This window comes from Salvelinus namaycush, chromosome 20, assembly GCF_016432855.1.
Source record: "Salvelinus namaycush isolate Seneca chromosome 20, SaNama_1.0, whole genome shotgun sequence".
NCBI classification, from domain to species: domain Eukaryota; kingdom Metazoa; phylum Chordata; class Actinopteri; order Salmoniformes; family Salmonidae; genus Salvelinus; species Salvelinus namaycush.
The window spans coordinates 31,897,121-31,918,435 of NC_052326.1; the positions used below are offsets into that span (position 1 = coordinate 31,897,121).

At 44.2% G+C, this 21,315-nt stretch overlaps 1 protein-coding gene across 3 annotated transcripts in view; it reads right to left on the minus strand.

Moving 5' to 3' along the window:
- Positions 1-287: 287 nt before the first annotated feature.
- Positions 288-21,315, minus strand: part of LOC120065253 (nck-associated protein 5-like) — a 148,273-nt gene continuing 127,245 nt past the window's right edge. For 2 of the 3 annotated variants that reach the window (XM_039016085.1, XM_039016083.1), the window contains 7 exons: positions 16,613-16,717; positions 8,572-11,831; positions 8,146-8,314; positions 7,956-8,034; positions 7,566-7,853; positions 7,172-7,305; positions 288-3,494 (listed from right to left, as the gene is read on the minus strand). In XM_039016085.1, the coding sequence (XP_038872013.1) occupies positions 3,357-3,494; positions 7,172-7,305; positions 7,566-7,853; positions 7,956-8,034; positions 8,146-8,314; positions 8,572-11,831; positions 16,613-16,717 (4,173 nt within the window). In that variant the 3' untranslated portion in view covers positions 288-3,356. The remainder of the gene's footprint in view (positions 3,495-7,171; positions 7,306-7,565; positions 7,854-7,955; positions 8,035-8,145; positions 8,315-8,571; positions 11,832-16,612; positions 16,718-21,315) is intronic. The other variant, XM_039016084.1, reaches the window with a different exon arrangement.

A 21,315-nucleotide genomic window follows, 5' to 3' on the forward strand; every position in this document is an offset into this window, starting at 1 on the left:
GCGAGCTTTTAGAAAGAGGCGTTCAATCAAGAGCCTTGAATGAATAAATTAAGAATGGCAAGCGAGCTCAGAGAGATTTTTATTTGTTGGGTTCTTGCATTTTTTTTTTAGAGACATAAATTAACAATCATCATAATTTTGTTTTTACAACCTTGATAAAATAGATTACGGTTTATGGCTTTATTTAAGTTCTAGTGGAAATGGTATATACATAACTTGAAATACTATTTACAAAATCAGAGTAATAAAATGAGAATACCCCAGGAAACAGAACACCAAACACAGACTTCTCATGGGAAAAAAATAACTTTAATTAAATAAGAGTATAGTACAAAAATAATGGGCATCAGAATAAAAACGTCTATAACAACAATGTCAACGACATCAATAACAAAAAGTTCATTGATTATGATTTGCCCTCAAAAAATAAATAAATAAATACAACAAATAGATCGAGCTGCAACAACCTCTTTGAATGAAGTGAGATAAATGAGTCCATAAAGCAAACATATTAAGTAAAGATTTCACCTCGACGCCACTCCATCCTGGTCAGCATTGCTATAGTTAAGGTGTATGGTGTTGCTAAGACCCATGTTTGACTGACAGAGGGAGTCCATAAAGGCTTCCCTGCAGATAGATGACGTGTGTTACCATGGTGTTAACATGTAGCTACCTATGGATCTCCCAGTTACTTCCAATGGAATGAAAAATGCTACCATCTGAAGTACTGTAGTTGGTTAGTTATTATTTAGTTGTATATGGTTTGGCCGCAATGTAGAACACAGTAATCCAAGACAAAATGATTGTGTGTTAAATATGTCCCATGGAAACATTTTTATTATGAGATGATTGTTAAAGATTATGGGCTTCATGTCACACACTTGTTTTCATTTAGCCATGATTCAGATGGGGTCGAAAGGGTGGAATGGCAGCAGATATTCTGGAAGACAACCTCTTCAACTGAAATCTATCTGTTCTCACAGAGAAGTGTATATACAGTAACAGTCAGATATCCATTTCCATGGTATAACACAGTTCTTTTGTTAACCCCGGGGGGGGGGGGGGGGGGGGGCTGAAGGACAAGCAATGTTCAAAGTGGGATTATGAAAAAATGTAAACTCGAGAAAAGTCTAATCCATGTCAGTTTGGAAAGATCACATGCTTCTGAAAGCACAGAGTTTGGAAGCACAAGGATGTCTTATCCCTGAAGAAGTTTGTGGGGAGTTATGAAGCGGATGGAACTACTTATGAGGACATCATCAAGTACATGGGCTGGGAGGGAGGGAGGAGTCCATGTCCTTCTTATTGTCTCTTGGTGCTGTTCTGAAGTGGGCGTTTAAACAAGGGGTGCATTCCAAATGGAACCACATTTCCTATATAGCGCACTACTTTTAACCAGAGTAGTGCACTTTAGGAAATACATTTAAATACAGCACTTCTCCATTAGGATAAACTCTGATTTTTACGAATGCTAAATGTGTTTAGAAACAATACTCTTCCTCCTGCAACAAATATCTGTAAGCCTACCAAAACACTTGTGTGTACATCATGGTGTAGCATCTGCAGTACAGCAATGGTGATGGAACAATGATCCGTCTTTAACATTCCTATAGCACAGACATTTTGTCTTTCTTAATTGTACAACAGTAAATTGATTGAATGCGTGTCTGTCTGTGCCTGTTAAAGGCAAACATTGGCCCATATTGCAGAAGTAAGCAACTACTCTATGTTCAGTGGGGCTGGATCGTTACTTCTTCACAAGGAAGGCCTACATCCATCTTTTTGCTTTAGTGGAGCGTTTTAGACAAAGTAGAGTTATCGGTTCAATCGTTTCTGGCAGGAACCTGTGCCAAACAAGATTTTTGGAAGGGTGCGTTATAGAGCAGTGGACTAAACAGCCGACAATGCGCCTTTTAAAGACATTTCCCCCAGACATTCACATAGATCGCATTCATGGTAAACACCGTGCATGTCAGGTTAAGCACAAATTACCTTTAAAAAGTCTGTTAAAGTACGCTGTTCTTTAACGCGTCTTGAATTGAATCCTGGCTCATGTATACCAACTCAGTTTATAGTATATAAAAGGTGGATGGATCGTGTTACTTATTTACTCTTTCAGCTTGTCAAACTATTTTGAGTATTAAATAGCAGCTCAGTTTAGAACTTCATTGTTAATGGCGCAGTCACAGGCTGCCTATATAATGCTGTTATAATGGCATTATTCCTGACAAATGTTTCACTATGTAAAACAGTCTGACAATGGATCAAACACATGTAAAACATTTGACTCTTGGTTGAGATTCTTCGCATTTCATTGTCCATAACACATACACTACTAGGTAATGTCTGGTCATAAGTGTAATATAATGGCTGTTGTCATGATCTGCCACTATCTGTTACGTCACACGTGTTACAGTAGGTTGTGAAACAGTACACTATATGGCAGCTTCAGAGAAAGTGTGAACTTCTTTTCTCCTGTCAGAAGCTCATTGACATGGTCATAGCTAATGTGGAGACCCTGCATTAAGTCTCACTCACATACACACATCCTTCCATTCATACCCACACTTTTTTATTTAACTTAAAATTACATGATATATAACATGTAACAAAGCACAACAGTTAAAAAAAGAACATAACTGAAAACAGGGAAGTCTATTATAGTCGATCCCCACATTGCGACATATTTAGTGGGCAGTAAAATGTGGTTGTTTTCTGGCATTAATGGCTGGCCAGTTTTCCATGACTGAAACATGTCCACATCCAGGACAGACTTGAAAAACCCCTGATACCAGCCACTTCTTGGGGCCGACTTCAGGAGCCTGGTTAAATTATTTAACAACAATTCTTCAGATTATCCAGACCATGGTGATCGTGTGGCTGTCTCGAACGAGGTGCTATTTTCCCATGCATCTCATCAGTGTGTACATTTGAGTTGAGCTGGTCTGTCATCAGATGCTTGTTGCTTGGAGAACAACAGTGACCAATTCTCAGTCTAGTTCCACAAATGGTGTGTGTGTGTGAACATCAGTCAACCTGAGGGTGAGTTTTCCAGCAGTACTAATCAAATCTCAGCAAAGTAGACAGGGTCAGCAGAGAGAGCGGTGTGTGTGGAAGAGGGAAGGAGGTACTTCAACTTGGTCTGCCTTATGGGCTGGGCCACCATCACAAGGAGGGATGGACGTGCATCATTAACCGTAGTTTAAAGGGTGTCGGTTGGTCCATCTCTCCCTCTGCTCCCCTATCTGTCCCTGGGTCCTAGCCCTGGCTGCCACAGGAGGACAGGCTGTCGTAGAGGGAGTCACTGAGGGATTCAGGCGTCTCTCTCAGGGACTGGAGGTCCTCTGGTCTCTCCTTCACCAGCTCCAGCCCTCCGTCCTTCCCCACCTCCGAGGCGCTGGGCGTCCGCCCCTTACCCCGCCGGCTGAGCCCTGTCTGGAGTGGCAGGGGGAGGCTGCCTGGGTCAGTGGCCAGGGGGCGCACACTGTTTCAAACTCTTGGGGGAGAGGAAAGGTGGGCACATGAAGAAGGGGGAGGGTGGAGGGGAACAGGGGAGGATATGGATGGTAGGGAGGGACAGGGGGACAGAATTATGCTATAGTTAGTTATTTTAGGACAACGTGAGATTTAACAGGTTCTAGGGCAACACGTGCACAGTTGCATTAATATCTGTGACTTCAAGAAATGCTTTTGTCATGTGAAGGAAAATGTTATGTTTGTGCTTTCCTAAAAAACAATTTGACTGGGTTCATGCAAGTGATTGATTGATCATGCCTGGGAGAAATCCTCACTATCAGTATAATGCAATTTGGCAGTATGCCCAGAACATTGTTTTGAGAACCGAAAGGGGTGTCTCTGTTTCAAGGTCTCAGCTTGGAGAGAAGAAGCCTCGTATTGGGGTATTGGTTGGTCACATGCATGAACCAAATGTTAATGAATAATAAATGATGAATGATAAATAAGCTAAATCATGCAAATATAACTTGTCTGTGTAAGCAGTATAAGAGAACTAACGGGAGTGCCCCAGGGGAGCTTCTGACAGACGTGTACTACTTGGTGCATTAACTTTGTTGGAACCTCTCCAGCTTTCTGATAATAAAGAATGATTCATTTAATATTGACTTCAGGTGTCCCTGGTGGTAATTTCCGCGACAGTCAGTAACCATGCTTCCATTCAACCATTTTTATGCGAGTAAAGTACCTGTCGGATAAAAAAAACTCACGACAGGCCTAATGGAAACAGACGTTGTTGGTAAACTTTTCTAAATGTCAACAAAACTATACTGAACAAAATATAAATGGAACATGCATCAATTTCAACAATTTTACTGAGTTAGTTCATATAAGGAATTCAGTCAACTCCACAGTTTCATCAGCTGTCCGGGTGGCTGTGCTCATGTGGAGGTCCATGGTTACACGTGGTCTGCGGTTTTGAGGCAGATTGAACGTAATGCCAAATTCTCTAATACAACGTTGGAGGCGGCTTACAGTAGAGAAATTAACATTAAATTCTCTGGCAACAGCTCTGGTGGACATTCCTGCAGTCAACATACCAATTGCATGCTCCTTCAAAACTTGAGACATCTGTGGCATTGTGTTGTGTGACAAACTACACATTTTAGAGTGGCCTTTTATTGTTCCCAGCACAAGGTGCATGTGTGTAATGATCATGCTGTTATATCAGCTTCTTGTTATGCCACACCTGTCAGGTGGATGGATTATCTTGGCAAAGGAGAAATGCTCACTAACAGGGATGTAAACAAATTTGTGCACAAAATTTGAGAAATATGTTTTTTGTGCGTATGGAACATTTCTAGGATATTTTATTCCACCTCATGAAACATGGGACCTACACTTTACATGTTGCGTTTATATTTTTGTTCAGTATAAATACATTTGACAAGGGTGGATCATTTTTTTGTCTGTGAAATAGATAATGTGACAAATGGTAGTAAAAACAGATTTTTTGGGATAGAATATTGTTGATTTTGCAAATGTTGATATAACAACCATCATATCGTGGGTAATTTGCAGTCATGCAATGCTTTTTTGTGTGGTCCTCTCACTACGACATGGAAAAGCATGCACAGTTTATTAGGCTACGGATTAAATAAGTTCTGATGAATTTCACAGGGTGGTGAATGTGCATGGGGATAAGTTTGATGTTCCTTTCTAATAAATATCGAAGGTCTTAACCCTTTACACTCGTTAGAATTGGTCTATATGGATAGGGCTAAATTGAAATGTTTCTTATAGAAGAAATATGAAATGCATAACCATGTTAGCAATTGAAAGGGACAGTTTGGAGATAATGGGAAAATTATTAGATCAAAGGTAAGAATACAACAGTTCACTTGTCAAGACTGAATCCAAACATTACACTATTGATTTTATATTAATTTTACTTTTACTGTACTTTGCCCCATTTGTTTATAAATACTCTGGATACATTCAGTAGCATGATAAGACTATTCCTGGAAAATGTGGGTTAGGTCCAACATAAGACAAAAAATGTCAAGGGTTTGAGTGAGAGGACTAACTGGCGTCTCCAAGTGGCCACACCTCTCCAAAGTGTGCAATTTCAATGCACTTTTATGACTCAAAGAAGTCTTCAACTATAAAAGGTACTTTTTTTTTAGCTCTCCTAGTGGTGCCGTTAAGGATCTAGAGCAAGCACACTTCATTTTGAAGACAACCCTGCATCCCCGCCATCACACAATTACTGTTGTTGTTTACCCAATCCAGAAACAGTCCATTATAAATAGCAATCTGGGTCAGGTGAGCATGATTTGAAAGGTTGTTCTATTTCCAACATGACTAGCTAAGTTCTAAAACATGATCTTACAGTGTTAGGCTTCACAAGGCAGTTCAGAGAAACAGATGGTAATGTTGGTGGGCATAGAAAGGAGTCATGAGTGCATTCAGGTTCGTGTGCTGCAGCAGATTCTCTTCCACAATAAACACATTAGCTCATTGTGTTCAGGACAACCCAGGGTATGACGCCATGTCATCTTGTAACTGTACATCAGACATAGTGATCAGAAACATTTGACACTGTATAGGTATAGGATTTTTATGATTTGGAAGTGCACATTTGGACTCACGGGTCTTTGGCTTGCTTGTATGCATCTTTCAAAATACATTGAGTCATCTTAATTAACATTTCCCGCACACAGACATTTTTGTGTTGTTGCAAAAGTTGCCCAATTACCGGGAGGGATGGGGGCAACTTGTTGTCGCTCGCGGTGCTCAAGTTCACAACGGCTGCCAGGAAAAACCCATACAGCGCTGTGAAGTGCAGAGCCAGAGCTCTGATGTCATGTATAGCATGTTACTGTACAGCCACCACATTCCAATTTAGGTGCTTATTAGTGCCCAAATCTGCCATTGTAAAGGGTTAATTTGTATGCTGGTGACATGATGATCAGTGCTTAGCTGCTAATTGACAAATTAAAATGATCTAGCTTTTATTCATAATCTCATCATGTACCCTCTACACTGTATCAATGAGCTGTTTGCTAGAGTACCTGTGCCAAGTGGGCACATCTGCTGTTTTCGCAGGACTTTTTAAACACATAAAAAAACTGAAGTTATTCGGTAAATTAAAAGTTATACAAGTTATACTTAAGTGGACTACGTCATTACGCACAGCTCTTCATTCATAACAAGCCAGTTTGATGGAAACACTGCTGCTGTTAAAATGCACATATTTCTTTGTGCACTCTTTCCCCTCAATAAACTTAATTTCTCAAAAAAAGGGAAAACTTGGCGTTAAAAGCTGTGGACTTTCTGTGCATTTCAGTTCCAGTCTGCCATTAACGCAGCCCATTCAAAGGGAGAGAGTCAAAAACAAGTTAGTCAAAACCCCTTCTCCCTCTCGTTTTCACAGCAACGCCCCCATACCCGAGAAAAGGCAGGAGGAGCTCTCACTCACTCACTCACAATGCTAATGGGACTCTGGTGCTGACAAGGGATGACAACTGACAGGCGACAGTGATCAAGGCCCTAGCTGTCTTTCTATCAGCCTTATCTCTTAAAATATGAATAAAGAGTGATACTTTCATCATTTGAACTTAGATGAAAAAGATGTTACATGTCAGCACAGAGTAAATGGATGTGGTCTTCTTCGAAAGTTCTCATTAGAATGGAGATGACTCTCTGACTCACTCACCCTTCTGGATGGGGTCCCCAGGTCTCCCTGCACATCCAGGTAAACATCAGTGGCTCCCGCAGAGCCTTTCAGATTGGGAAAGGTCCAGTTCTTGGTGAGGGGATTTTGCATATGAGCTCCGTAGGCATCTATATCTACATAAGAGCAAATGAAATTCAAAATGGAAAAAAAAGAGTACCTCAGGTGTTTTGTTGAAGGTTTAAGCTTGTGTGTATAGTTGGTTCAGTTTTAATGAGCCTCAAAATATTGGTTTTGCAGGATTTATCATTATATTAAAACAACTGAAAATATGAACTTTCGCCATATTTAAACAATTTGTTTGTAAAATGTCAGCATTGAAATGGTCTACATGGGAACACAACAAGTCCTATGGTAATACAAAGTCCAAGCTTACCCTCGTGGATTGTACTGGACAGGTGCATGTTGGTACCTTTTCCCTCCAGCCCTGAGTCATACAGGACAAACGGGTTGACTTCATCCAGAGTTGACAGCTCTTTCTCCAGTGTATGGGCCTTACGCGGAACCTTCATCATGGCCCCATGTTTCCCCTGTGAGCAAGAAAACCCTTGCTCTCCCTGTGGCTTCCCCTTAGGGATGCTCTTCCCTGCCATGCTACTGGCGTAGTCTGGCATGGGGAACGTGCCAATGCCACTGTCGAGGGTGCGCATGGAGGCCCCAGAACCTAATCAGTAAGGAAGGAACAATCAAGTAAGACTAGAGTCAGAGCTACTCAAGGAAAATAGACGACTGGCATTATTATGACTCAGCATCATGCTACTTTCACCTGTAAAATGCTGAGAACTAATGGACTCTGCCAAGCTCTCTTCTGATGTGACCTCATCCTTGCCGATCATAACTGAACCCTGAAACAGCAAGGGTTAATGACAATCATATATTTCACTGACACTACATGTGTAGTTTATTAATCTTTCTATAGTGTATCAGAGGAATACGACAGAGAGAAAAGAGTTTACCTGGGCCATCTCGTCCCTGCTCTTGGTGTGGCTGATCCCGTTCCTCTGGTGACTGAAGTTGGGCCGCGACCTCTTAGAGTCAAAGGAGAGGCGTCTGTGTGTCATTCCAAAGGTGGTAGGTATAGCTCCCCTTTCTTCCACCCTGTTTCCAGAACAAGACGTCGAGGGACTTAAGAAGGAAGACGTTACAACAAACTCATAGGGGAACTAGCTTTTGACTTAAACTCCATTTACAAATCAAATTTGATCAGATATAAAATCATACGAGAAAGAGTTTACCCTCTGGCCAAGTTTTATAATTATCATATGATCACAAATTTAGTACACTGACAGCGCCAGTCTAATATATCCTAGACAGGGTTTGGATGTATGTAATTAATTCTCAGGTAAATGATCAGGTTATTTAGGAATACATATCATTATTACCTGTTGAGGAGCTGCTGCATGAAGTTCTCTGCGGTCATTCCTCTGTACATGAGTGACAGTTGGCCCTGGGTCTGGTCCATCACCACCTCACAAGAGTGGCCTCTGCCAGAGAGGTCCATCCCGACCCTGTTCACATATGCCCGCTCCTCTTCCAGCGCCTTCCGCAGGTCCTCTGCCTTCTCCATCAGCTTGGAGATGTTCAGGCTCTCCACCACCTTCTGGGGACCACCTGTCTTAGGGTCCTTAGCCCCTCCGCCAGAGGCAGACGATGACGAAAGAGATGAGGATATGTTGATCTTGAACTTGGACACTTCCGGTTTGCGGTTGAGGGCGGGGAGCTTGCTCTTTCTCAGGCCGAACCAGCTGGCGATGCCATTGGAGGCCTTCTGCTTTGGCTCGGCCACCTGGCCCCGGTCCTGCTCCTGCAGCTTCAGCATGTTTTCCTTGATGCCACGCATTACCTTCTGCTCAATGGCAGACTGGAGCACGGGTGGGCCAGACGAGTACGGCTTTTTGTCCTCTTTTGCGATGGCTTCAGTAGATGGCCGTGGTGGCAGAGGAGGGGGAGGCGGGAAGCTCTCTGCATGGCCAAAGGTCTTCTTCTTGCCGGCCGGGAGCTTGGTTTTGTCTTCCGGCCGATGTGGGTTTCTGTGAGCCAGGGCACGGTCCTCAGGAATGGGTTTGACCCCTCTGGGATAAGAGGAAGCTTGACCTACCTTTGAAGGGGACTTTGACGGGACTTTAGTGGGGCTGTTTTGTGGGCTGGGGGCAGTTTTACTGTGGTGGCTCTGGGTGATGGGGCATTTCCCATAGCTGCGAACCACTGGAGGAGTCTCTGTGTTGGAGGATGATGTGCCCATCTTGATCTTTGGACCCTCTGCTTTTGCTACATATATCCTGGGAGAAAACGGTGTCTCCTGCTCGCCCTTGGGTATCAATGATGGGGTGGCTGAGGATTTGGTGCCCGATTCATGTATTGGACCTATCACCCTAGTGTGACTGCCGAGGCTGGTTTTGGGGTAGGGCTTCCCATCCAGGGAATCAGTGGATTTCTGATTTCTGTGCTGCTCTGCTCCAGTTCTCTCACCTTGCCTTTCAGCGGTCTTGCTTTTCTCAATATTGTTGGTGGGGGGTTTACCTAGGTTACTTTGTGCATCCTTCTTGTCCACGGACTGTGCACCTACTGGCAGATCTTCTGTGCTCTTCATTTTCCCCAAAGCAGCCAGGCGCTCTTTGAAGGGCTGGTGACTGGACTCACTCTGGGGAGTCTTGCCCTGCACCAGTCTCTTGGGGTCACCTCGCCTGGCTGAACACTGGGTTGGCTGGGCAGGTTCACAGTTCTGTTGGCTGGGCTCCGGAGCTGCACGGTGCTCCTGGTGCCTGTCTCTCATGCTGGAGTAGCTGGGGTGACTACTGTGTGCTTTTTTTTTACTGACGGCGGAGGAGGACGAGGAGGGGAGGCTGAAGTGTTGGTTTGGCTTGTGCCAGACGGGGCTTTCTGAGTCAGTGTCCTGGTCAGAGAAGTCCTGGTCAGCCGTCCCTGGGGACGAGTCAGGGTGCTGTGAAGACGGGGGGCTGAGGAGGTTCTCATCTTGCTGACACTGCTTCTCTACAGGACCCTCGGGTTGGGGGTAAGGGAGGTATTGGGACGTCTTAAGATCCTCCAGGAACTGGGGCGTCCCATCTGAGGGGCAGACATTCTCATATTGGGGTACCTTCTGAGAGCCCCTTTGTGCATGAGAGGAGGGGGGTGCCTTTGTGCTGACGCTGGGTTTGGGCACAAAGTGGCTGCTGAAAGCAATCTCCTTGGCCATGGGAGGGGTGTCCACAATGTCCTCTGATTTGGGTGGGGAGGTGGGGGCGGAGTGTGTGGCAGGGTAGGGGTCTGTTTTGGAGGAGGATGAGGATGGCTGCTTCTCCCTCTCTGTGGTGGTGGCTTTGCGGGTCAGGATGGGAGAGTGGTACACCTCATAGTTGTTGTTGTTCCTGCAGGGGATCTTGGAGCTGCGGGTGAGCTGGGGACTTAGACGGAGGGGGTTGCCTGGTTGTGCCTGGTTGATCCCCGGAGGGATCTTCAGGAACTTGAGCAGCCGGGACGGGGAGGAGATAGGGGAGGGCTTGACTTCACTCAGACCTGAGGAGGGAGAGGTGGGGCTGAGTGCAAGCTTGCTCTTCCCAGAGGGAGGCAGGGCCTGAGCTGAGCTGTTCCTCTCAGGCACTGGGGCTGGAGAGTAAGATTCCACCGCCACCTTCTTGGAGACAGACGTTTCATTGGAGAAGTAGAGCCCGTTGCAGATCTGATCACTCACTTCCTGCTCCTTGGGATATCCTGGTTCAGTCTCAACATGGTCTGTGTGTGAGGTAGAAGAGTGCAGGCTGTTGTTCACATTGTGTGCCGCTGCCTCTACTTCCAGGTAGCAGCACTCTTCCGGACTGTCCTCGTTCTGGCTCTGCGACGTTGCCATGACAGCCTTTATGTGCTTTATATCCTCACTGTGAGAGGGCTGTACCTTGCCGGACGGCTGCTTGTCTGTGTGTTTTTGTAACTTCCTGGGCTCCTGCCCTAGCATCCCGTTGAGGTTGGCTTGGATTAGCAAGGAGAGGAAAGGATCAGAAGAACCCAGACCTTCTGGAGTGCGCTCTAGAAAGTCCAAAGCTGTTTTGTGCATGTAGCACTGGTTTGTGCTGTCAGCAGAGAGGAGGTGGGAAAGAGCCGCTGCCTGGGGAGGGCTTGTGCTCTGTGCCAATGCCCCCTGGTCCTCTGCACAGGCCTGCCTGTTAAGGATCTCCACTCTGGCCTGGTGTGAGGCACCGTGGCCCTGGGCACACTTCAGCAGGCTGTCCAGGCTGCTCTTCTGGGAGAGTATGTGGCAGGACTGACAGCTCCCGTGTTGTTGTTGCTGATGCTGGGCATGGTCCTCCTGGAGAGCCCCTTCTCCATTGGCATAATCATGAATGTCTGAGTCAGAGCTGGAGTGGCGGCAGCGTGACGATGGGTGTGCCACCGGGCGCTGTGGGGCAGGTAACGCCTCAGAGGACATCAGGGATATCTGGTCTCTCTCCATGGAGACCAGCGCCTGGCCCAGGTCATGGTGGGGGGACAGGCAGGAGGAGGGGTGGAACTTGAGTGGGCCTGACTCCTCCAGCTTGCGCAGGACCTCTAGGATGTGTGCTTTCTTCTTGAAAAACGGAGACAGGGCCTCCATGGAGGTGGCCCGGGCCGATGCGGCTGACCCGTTCTGTGTGCGGTCCCCATTGCTCTGCATAAACAAGGACATCAGGATGGAACTTTGCTACATCTTCATCAAACAACAAACTAAGAACAACACTTCACGTTAAGTACAGTTGCAATCTGAAGAAGTGCACAATGCCTCCAACATATAACACATTGCATGCACAGTGCACCAGGAGTTATATGCATTGATTTCATGCGGACACTCGATTGTGGAGGTTCCTTTTTACTCTGTTTTTTCTTGGATAAGTAATTACTTTTTGAGAGGGCCTGCAACTCATGTTTCAAGTGAATGTACTTGATTCAAGTTAACAGTCCAAGTCACCAATGACTATGTCACAGCAACAGAGGACATCCTGAGAATTCTGAGCACCCTAGTCCTGACAGGGGGAGGAATAAATGAACGACAGATTGGGAAGGAGAGAAGAGTGGAGAGGTGACAAAAGCTACTTTGGTTACACATGGCATGCCAACCTTAGGAAGCTGTCTTTATCTTTAATTAAAATGCAATTCTGTAATCAGTGAGAAAATGTATTCTGCTCTCTTCCGCCCTCCTCATTACCTCTTCCTGAAAGGTAGCAATTAGAGGTCGACACAGGAGTGAAAATTATTTTCCCCCCCGTACTATCCTAATCCCGCAACAGTACCCTAACCATGGAACTTTACAGTCCCGCCCCGATAAAAATCGCTCCCATCCTGTGCAGAAATCAGAAATAACTTCTTCCATTAGCTGCTTGGCTGTCTCCACTCTGAGTGTGAGTAGCCACCCAACTAGCACATAACATTCAGAGAACCATATGTTTCTTAGAGCTTGGTGAAAGTGTGGTTGTCATATGGTTATTCTACATACAACCTTCCCACAACTTTCTGGGAATGGTGCAAGATAGTGGCTTTGGAACATTCAGCACATTTAATGAACCTTACAAAAAAAAAAACAAAAAAAAACGTTATTTTCTTGTCATTTCATTACTTTAACAGAACGATTCCTAAAAGCATGGTTACATTTCATTCACATTTAGGTAATGCTCTATGAACATTCTCTAACTGGTTTGGCATTGGGAATGTTCTCAAATTTTTCCAAGAATGTTAACAAACAACGTTCTTTTGTGGGAATTTCAGTACTTCGAGAACGTTAAGAAAATGTTCCATAAAAACCACAAGAAAACCTTTAACGTTCAGAGAATGTTCTAAGAATGTTATTTAAAAACATATACATTCCATTCTCAGCATCAACAAAACTCCATCCTCTATCTTGTTAAGTGTGTTGGCTGTGCCCACTAATTGGAAACACCTGATCTTAATGAGTGCTTGTTTCCTTTGAAATGGTATTGGTAAAAAAAACATGGTGCAGAGGACTAATTCCATGGATAGAGAACAGAAGATTACTTTTTCACATTGGGTGTTGCATACATTTGTTTATTAAATAATTGAAAAAAAGTATCACATTTTTGTGTTATTTGATCCTTCAGGTTCCCTTTATCTAATATTAGATTTTGGTTGAAGATCTGATAACATTCAGTGTCAAAAATATATATATGAAAAAAAGAAAATCAGAAAGGGGACAAACGCTTTTTCAGGGCACTGTATATACAATCTGGATGGGAGCTGCACCTGGATCAGTGGAGCTAGGGGGAGTTGGGAGCAGTGCAGAGCTTAGCTGAGGATGTGGGGAGCTGAACTGTATTGGATTCAGTCAGTCAATAAATGTATCTACCCATGGTTCATTAAGACCAGAGACAAGGGGCTTCTGCATTACATTAGCTGGTTATCCAAAGCTCTGGAGAGAAGAAATAGCATTTGGATTGAGATAAAGCTAAATAACACTTTTTCAGCTCCCATTATCCCTGTGAGAGCCTTTATATTCTAAAGCAGCATTTCAACAGTGGACTTTGCAGGTTAGTGTTAATGGGTTCACTAAAGGTGTAAATGTTATCATTAACCCAAAATCTCCCCCTCACTACATTCTTGTGTAACACCCCAGGGATATATGAAGGGTATACAAAATGCAATCTGAAGACTATGGGATGATGGCTAGGTTGCTTTGAGACTTGGGGCCAGAGAGAAACCAAGGAGGTCTGATGGAAATAAAGGGAGCGAAAGAAAGGAGTGCATAGGTTGAGTGTTTGTTCAGAGGGAAACAAAAATCTATATTCAATTTGACACCTCTGTCCCTGCCTGACAATGAAAAACCAATCAGTTTCCCTCAGTGTTGAAATGACTGGTTCTCCCCCTTTCCTTTCTTCCACTTGTTTCTCAGTCATTTGTCAGCAGGAGTCTAGTGCTGCTCATCGGGCAGTGATTACAGCAGCCTATTTTGAGAACATTAGAGGGGCTCGGTGAGAGCCGTTGGGGGTACTTAGGTGAGCGTAGGGGAAAAACAGGTGGAACTTTCACAGCAGAAAATTGAATGGTGGCGCTAGAACATTGAGCAAGCCAAGCCCCTTTAAATTATATTGATTTGTGGTTCAATTGATACTGGGAATGGGAATTCCGGACTTGGGTGACTGGGGGACCTCCTTGGAACATACGAGTATGAAAATCAACATTGTGATTACTAACAGCAGGGGTCCAAAGCTGGTGAAGCAGAGGTAAACCAAATATGACTTTGCTGAGCTGCATAAGGTGGCACAGAGGGCTGACTGACATTGTGACATTCTCCTACGTGATAGTGGAATGGGGTTTACGATTGGCTTTGAGATCTGGGTTAAGGGTCACAGTCATAGAGATCCTATAATTCATATACAGTGGGGAGAACAAGTATTTGATACACTGCCGATTTTGCAGGTTTTCCTACTTACAAAGCATGTAGAGGTCTGTAATTTCTATCATAGGTACACTTCAACTGTGAGAGACGGAATCTAAAACAAAAATCCTGAAAATCACATTGTATGATTTTTAAGTAATTAATTTGCATTTTATTGCATGACATAAGTATTTGATACATCAGAAAAGCATAACTTAATATTTGGTACAGAAACCTTTGTTTGCAATTACAGAGATCATACGTTTCCTGTAGTTCTTGACTAGGTTTGCACACACTGCAGCAGGGATTTTGGCCCACTCCTCCATACAGACCTTCTCCAGATCCTTCAGGTTTCGGGGCTGTCGCTGGGCAATACGGACTTTCAGCTCCCTCCAAAGATGTTCTATTGGGTTCAGGTCTGGAGACTGGCTAGGCCACTCCAGGACCTTGAGATGCTTCTTACGGAGCCACTCCTTAGTTGCCCTGGCTGTGTGTTTCGGGTTGTTGTCATGCTGGAAGACCCAGCCACGGCCCATCTTCAATGCTCTTACTGAGGGAAGGAGGTTGTTGGCCAAGATCTCGCGATACATGGCCCCATCCTTCCTCCCCTCCATACGGTGCAGTCGTCCTGTCCCCTTTGCAGAAAAGCATCCCCAAAGAATGATGTTTCCACCTCCATGCTTCACGGTTGGGATGGTGTTCTTGGGGTTGTACTCATCCTTCTTCTTCCAAACACGGCGAGTGGAGTTTAGACCAAAAAGCTCTATTTTTGTCTCATCAGACCACATGACCTTCTCCCATTCCTCCTCTGGATCATCCAGATGGTCATTGGCAAACTTCAGACGGGCCTGGACATGCGCTGGCTTGAGCAGGGGGACCTTGCGTGCGCTGCAGGATTTTAATCCATGACGGCGTAGTGTGTTACTAATGGTTTTCTTTGAGACTGTGGTCCCAGCTCTCTTCAGGTCATTGACCAGGTCCTGCCGTGTAATTCTGGGCTGATCCCTCACCTTCCGCATGATCATTGATGCCCCACGAGGTGAGATCTTGCATGGAGCCCCAGACCGAGGGTGATTGACCGTCATCTTGAACTTTTTCCATTTTCTAATAATTGCGCCAACAGTTGTTGCCTTCTCACCAAGCTGCTTGCCTATTGTCCTGTAGCCCATCCCAGCCTTGTGCAGGTCTACAATTTTATCCCTGATGTCCTTACACAGCTCTCTGGTCTTGGCCATTGTGGAGAGGTTGGAGTCTGTTTGATTGAGTGTGTGGACAGGTGTCTTTTATACAGGTAACAAGTTCAAACAGGTGCAGTTAATACAGGTAATGAGTGGAGAACAGGAGGGCTTCTTAAAGAAAAACTAACAGGTCTGTGAGAGCCGGAATTCTTACTGGTTGGTAGGTGACCAAATACTTATGTCATGCAATAAAATGGCAGTGTAAAATCGGCAGTGTATCAAATACTTGTTCTCCCCACTGTATGTGTTATACACTGAGTATACAAATACACTGAGTATACAAAACATTAAGAACTGACCAGAACTGACCAGGTGAATCCAGGTGAAAGCCATGATCCCTTATTGATGTCACTTGTTAAATCCACTTCAATCAGTGTAGAGGAAGGGGAGCACAGGTTAAAGAAAGATTTGTAAGCCTTGACAATTGAGACATGGATTGTGTATGTGTGCCATTCAGATGGTGAATGGACAAGACAAAATATTTAAGTGCCTTTGATCAAAGTATGGTAATAGGTGCCAGGTGCACCGGTTTGTGACAAGAACTGTAATGCTGCTGGGTTTTTCACACTCAACAGTTTCCCGTGTGTATCAAGAATGGTCCACTACCCAAAGGACATCCAGCCAACTTGACCCAACTGTGGGAAGCGTTGGAGCCAACATGGGCCAGCATCCCTGTGGGGGGTGCAACTCAATATTAGGAAGGTGTTCTTGTTCCTAATGTTTGGTATACTCAGTGTATATATATCCTACATATATACATTTGTAATTCAATGATCACAGTGAAGTTTTAGTTGGGGGTTAAGGTTTGTGTGTGGGCTAGCTGCTCACCTTGAGTCCCCCCTGGTTTTTGGACACCAGCAATTTGTCACTGTCCATGGTCAGGGGCTCTGTGCTGGGCTCTGTGCTGTGCTCTGAGACAGACACCAACTGCAACTGTAACGGGAGAGAACAGAGAAAGAAGAATGTCAGTAACGGAACCATATCGACTATTGTCATTCTTTGCACCCTCTCCTGATTTCCTTTAACCTGCTTCCTAATAGACAGAGAAAATGGCATTACCGGAGCGGGCCAGCCTCTTTTCATTCCTATCCTAGCGCTGAGTAATTAAATTGCTTCGGCATTGAGATGACATCAGGTTTTCTTATAATATTCATCACAAAGAAAGGTGATGGCGGGGGAAGAGGTATTCACTCCGCATGTGAGGGGAGAAGGTTTTTTCCCCTCACAGGTAAGAGAGGCAAAGAAAGCGACTGAAGAATACAGAAAAATGGAGGCATGGGGAAGAAGGGGGTTGGGGGAGTTGGGGACAGTTTCCATTTACAGTAATAGAATGTGCCACTTTTCCCTCCTGTGAATTTTATTTTTAGATGAAATGCTGTATTGATATTTCTGCAGCAGATGGCTTCTCTCTCTCCTGTCCCCTCTACCGTGGAGTGGGTGAAATACTAATAGAAGAGAGAGAGGGAGTTGGTGTAAACAAAGAGGTGAAAAAAAGAGAGGGAAGGAAAGGGATAGAGATGTGGTGCGGGAGAAAGAGGTGCCAAGTGTCATACACTTCAAAGAAGAAGAAAAATGATGACCAAGGTCACTGAACATCTTTATCAAAGACAAGATGATCTCTGCATCTGTTCTTTTGAAGCCAAATTCACGGAAACTTCAGAGTCGTTGTATAATCATCTTTAAGCTCCCGAGTGGCGCAGCGGTCTAAGGCACTGCATCTCAGTTCTAGAGGCATCACTACAGACCCTGGTTCGGTCCCTGGCTGTATAACAACCGCCCGTGATAGGGAGTCCAATAGGGCGGGGTACAATTGGTCCAGCGTCGTCTGGGTTAGGGGAGGGTTTGGCCGAGGTAGGCCATCATTGTAAAATAAGAATTTGTTATTAATTGACTTGCCAAGTTAAATAAAGGTTAAATAAAAATCTCAGCAGGGGATTCTAAAACCCTGTAGCGGGTTTGTCCTTGGTTTATTTCAACAAGGCCAAAATGGACAGAGTAAGAGCTCCAAGGAGCTTTCAGGCTCTAAGCTCTAGTCTATTTTACAATTGATATTAGATATCAGTTTAGGTTAATAAATCCAAAGAACACCAAGGCATCATAGTCCTCGCTGTAATATTTCAATCTCACATCTGACTATATCAACACAGAAGAGATCACTACACGCTATGGAGGATATGCGATAGAATTCTAAAACTAGCCTTCACATTACAGTTCCACATTTCACCTTGACAACAACCACCTAAGCAACAACAGTAATGAGATCAGCATGACAGAGATGCGGGAGAACTTCTCATCTCCCTACCAAATGAAAGCAGATTACCTCAGAAACACCGTTCTTATTAAGTAGTAAACAGAAACAGGATGACACATAGGACCATACTTTGATCGTGGTCTGAATATAATCATAATGAACAGGAGACAAGCAAGGCAGAAAAGAGGTTCTCCCTCTCCCCCAGTGGTTTAGATAAGCATATCACACACACACACAGGCAAAAATGAGTCTCTCCAATTTGATGGGATAGACATTATTTTCTCTGTGGGCATTCTGATGTGAGGAATGATAGAAAAAAAACATTCATATCCAAATTCTCATTAACAGCCCAAAATGATCCGAGAGCCAACGGACAGACTTAAATCCCTTCTTTGGTCACACTTTCAACACCAGTCTGTCAGTACTAATTTTTATTTATTTTATTTCACATTTATTTAACCAGGTAGGCTAGTTGAGAACAAGTTCTCATTTAAAACTGCGACCTGGCCAAGATAAAGCAAAGCAGTGCGTCAAACAAACATACAGTTAATAGTACAAAAGAAAAAGTCTATATACAGTTGAAGTCGGAAGTTTACATACACCTTAGCCAAATACATTTAAACTCAGTTTCACAATTCCTGACATTTAATCCTAATAAAAATTCCCTGCCTTAGGTCAGTTAGGATCACCACTATATTTGAAGAATGTGAAATGTCAGAATAATAGCAGCGAGAACTATTTATTTAATATTTTATTTATTTCATCACATTCCCAGTGGGTCAGAAGTTTACATACACTCAATTAGTATTTGGTAGCATTGGCTTTAAATTGTTTAACTTGGGTCAAACGTGTCGGGTAAGCTTCCACAAGCTTCCCACAATAAGTTGGGTGAATTTTGGCCCATTCCTTCGGACAGAGCTGGTGTAACTGAGTCAGGTTTGTAGGCCTCCTTGCACGCACACGCTTTTTCAGTCCTGCCCACAAATTGTCTATAGGATTGAGGTCAATCAATCAATCGTATTTATAATGCCCTTCTTACATCAGCTGATGATACAAAGTGCTGTACAGAAACTCAGCCTAAAATCCCCAAACAGCAAGCAATGCAGGTGTAGAAGCACGGTGGCTAGGAAAAACTCCCTAGAAAAGCCAGAACCTAGGAAGAAACCTAGAGAGGAACCAGGCTATGAGGTCAGGCTATGAGTCAATACCTTGACTTTGTTGTCCTTAAGCCATTTTGCCACAACTTTGGAAGTATGCTTGGGGTCATTGTCCATTTGGAAGACCAATTTTCGACCAAGCTTTAACTTCCTGACTGATGTCTTGAGATGTTGCTTCAATATATCCACATAATTGTCTTTCCTCATGATGCCATCTATTTTGTGAAGTGCACCAGTCCCTCCTGCAGCAAAGCACCCCCACAACATGATGCTGCCACCCCCGTGCTTCACGTTTGGGATGGTGTTCTTTGGCTTGCAAGCCTGCCCCTTTATCCTCCAAACATAACGATGGTCGTTATGGCCAAACAGTTCTATTTTTGTTTCATCAGACCAGAGGACATTTCTCCAAAAAGTACAATCTTTGTCCCCATGTGCAGTTGCAAACCGTAGTCTAGCTTTTTATTGGCGGTTTTGGAGCAGTGGCTTCTTCCTTGCTGAGCGGCCTTTCTGGTTATGTCGATATAGGACTCGTTTTACTGTGGATATAGATACTTTTGTACCCATTTCCTCCATCTTCACAAGGTCCTTTGTTGTTGTTCTGGGATTGATTTGCACTTTTCGCACCAAAGTACATTCATCTCTAGGAGACAGAACGCGTCTCCTTCCTGAGCGGTATGACGGCTGCGTGGTCCCATCGTGTTTATACTTGCGTACTATTGTTTGTACAGATGAAAGTGGTACCTTCAGGCATTTTGAAATTGCTCCCAAGGATGAACCAGACTTGTGGAGGTCTACAATTGTTTTTCTGAGGTTTTGGCTGATTTCTTTTGATTTTCCCATGATGTCAAGCAAAGAGGCACTGAGCTTGAAGGTAGGCCTTGAAATAAATCCATAGGTACACCTCCAATTGACTCAAATGATGTCAATTAGCCTACTCAGATGCATCTAAAGCCATGACATCATTTTCTGGAATTTTCTAAGCTGTTTAAAGGCACAGTCAGCTTAGTGTATGTAAACTTCTGACACACTGGAATTGTGGTACAGTGAATTGTAAGTGAAATAATCTGTCTGTAAACAATTGTTGGAAAAATGACGTGTGTCATGCACAAAGTAGATGTCCTAACCGACTTGCCAAAACTATAGTTTGTTAACAAGACATTTGTGGAGTGGTTGAAAAACGAGTTTTAATGAATCCAACCTTTAAGCACCTGCTCTGACAGCTGGTGGTTAAAGTTAGTGAGGGAGATATGAGTCTCCAGCTTCAGTGATTTTTGCAGTTCGTTCCAGTCATTGGCAGCAGAGCACCGGAAGGCGGCCAAAGAGGAATTGGCTTTGGGGGTGACCAGTGAAATATACCTGCTGGAGCACGTGCTAAGGGTGTGTGCTGCTATGGTGACCAGTGAGCTGAGATAAGGCGGGGCTTTACCTAGCAAAGACTTCTAGATGACCTGGAGCCAGTGGGTTTGGCAGCGAATATGAAGCGAGGGCCAGCCAACGAGAGCATACAGGTCGCAGTGGTGGGTAGTATATGGGGCTTGGGTGACAAAACGGATGGCACTGTGATAGACTGCATCCCATTTGGTGAGTAGTGTGTTGGAGGCTATTTTGTAAATTACATCGCCGAAGTCAAGGATCGGTAGGATAGTCAGTTTTACGAGGCTATGTTTGGCAGCATGAGTGAAGGATTCTTTGTTGCGAAATAGGAAGCCGATTCTAGATTTAATTTTGGATTGGAGATGCTTAATGTGAGTCTGAAAGGAGAGTTTACAGTCTAACCAGACACCTAGGTATTTGTAGTTGTCCACATATTCTAAGTCAGAACCGTCCAGAGTAGTGATGCTAGGCAGGCAGGCGGGTGTGGGCAGCGATCGGTTGAAGAGCATGCATTTAGTTTTACTTGCATTTAAGAGCAGTTGGAGGCCACGGAAGGAGAGTTGTATGGCATTGAAGCTCGTCTGGAGGTTAGTTAACACAGTGTCCAAAGAAGGGCCAGAAGTATACAGAATGGTGTCGTCTGCGTAGAGGTGGATCAGAGAATCACCAGCAGCAAGAGTGACATCATTAATGTATACAGAGAAGAGAGTCGGCCCGAGAATTGAACCCTGTGGCACCTCCATAGAGAC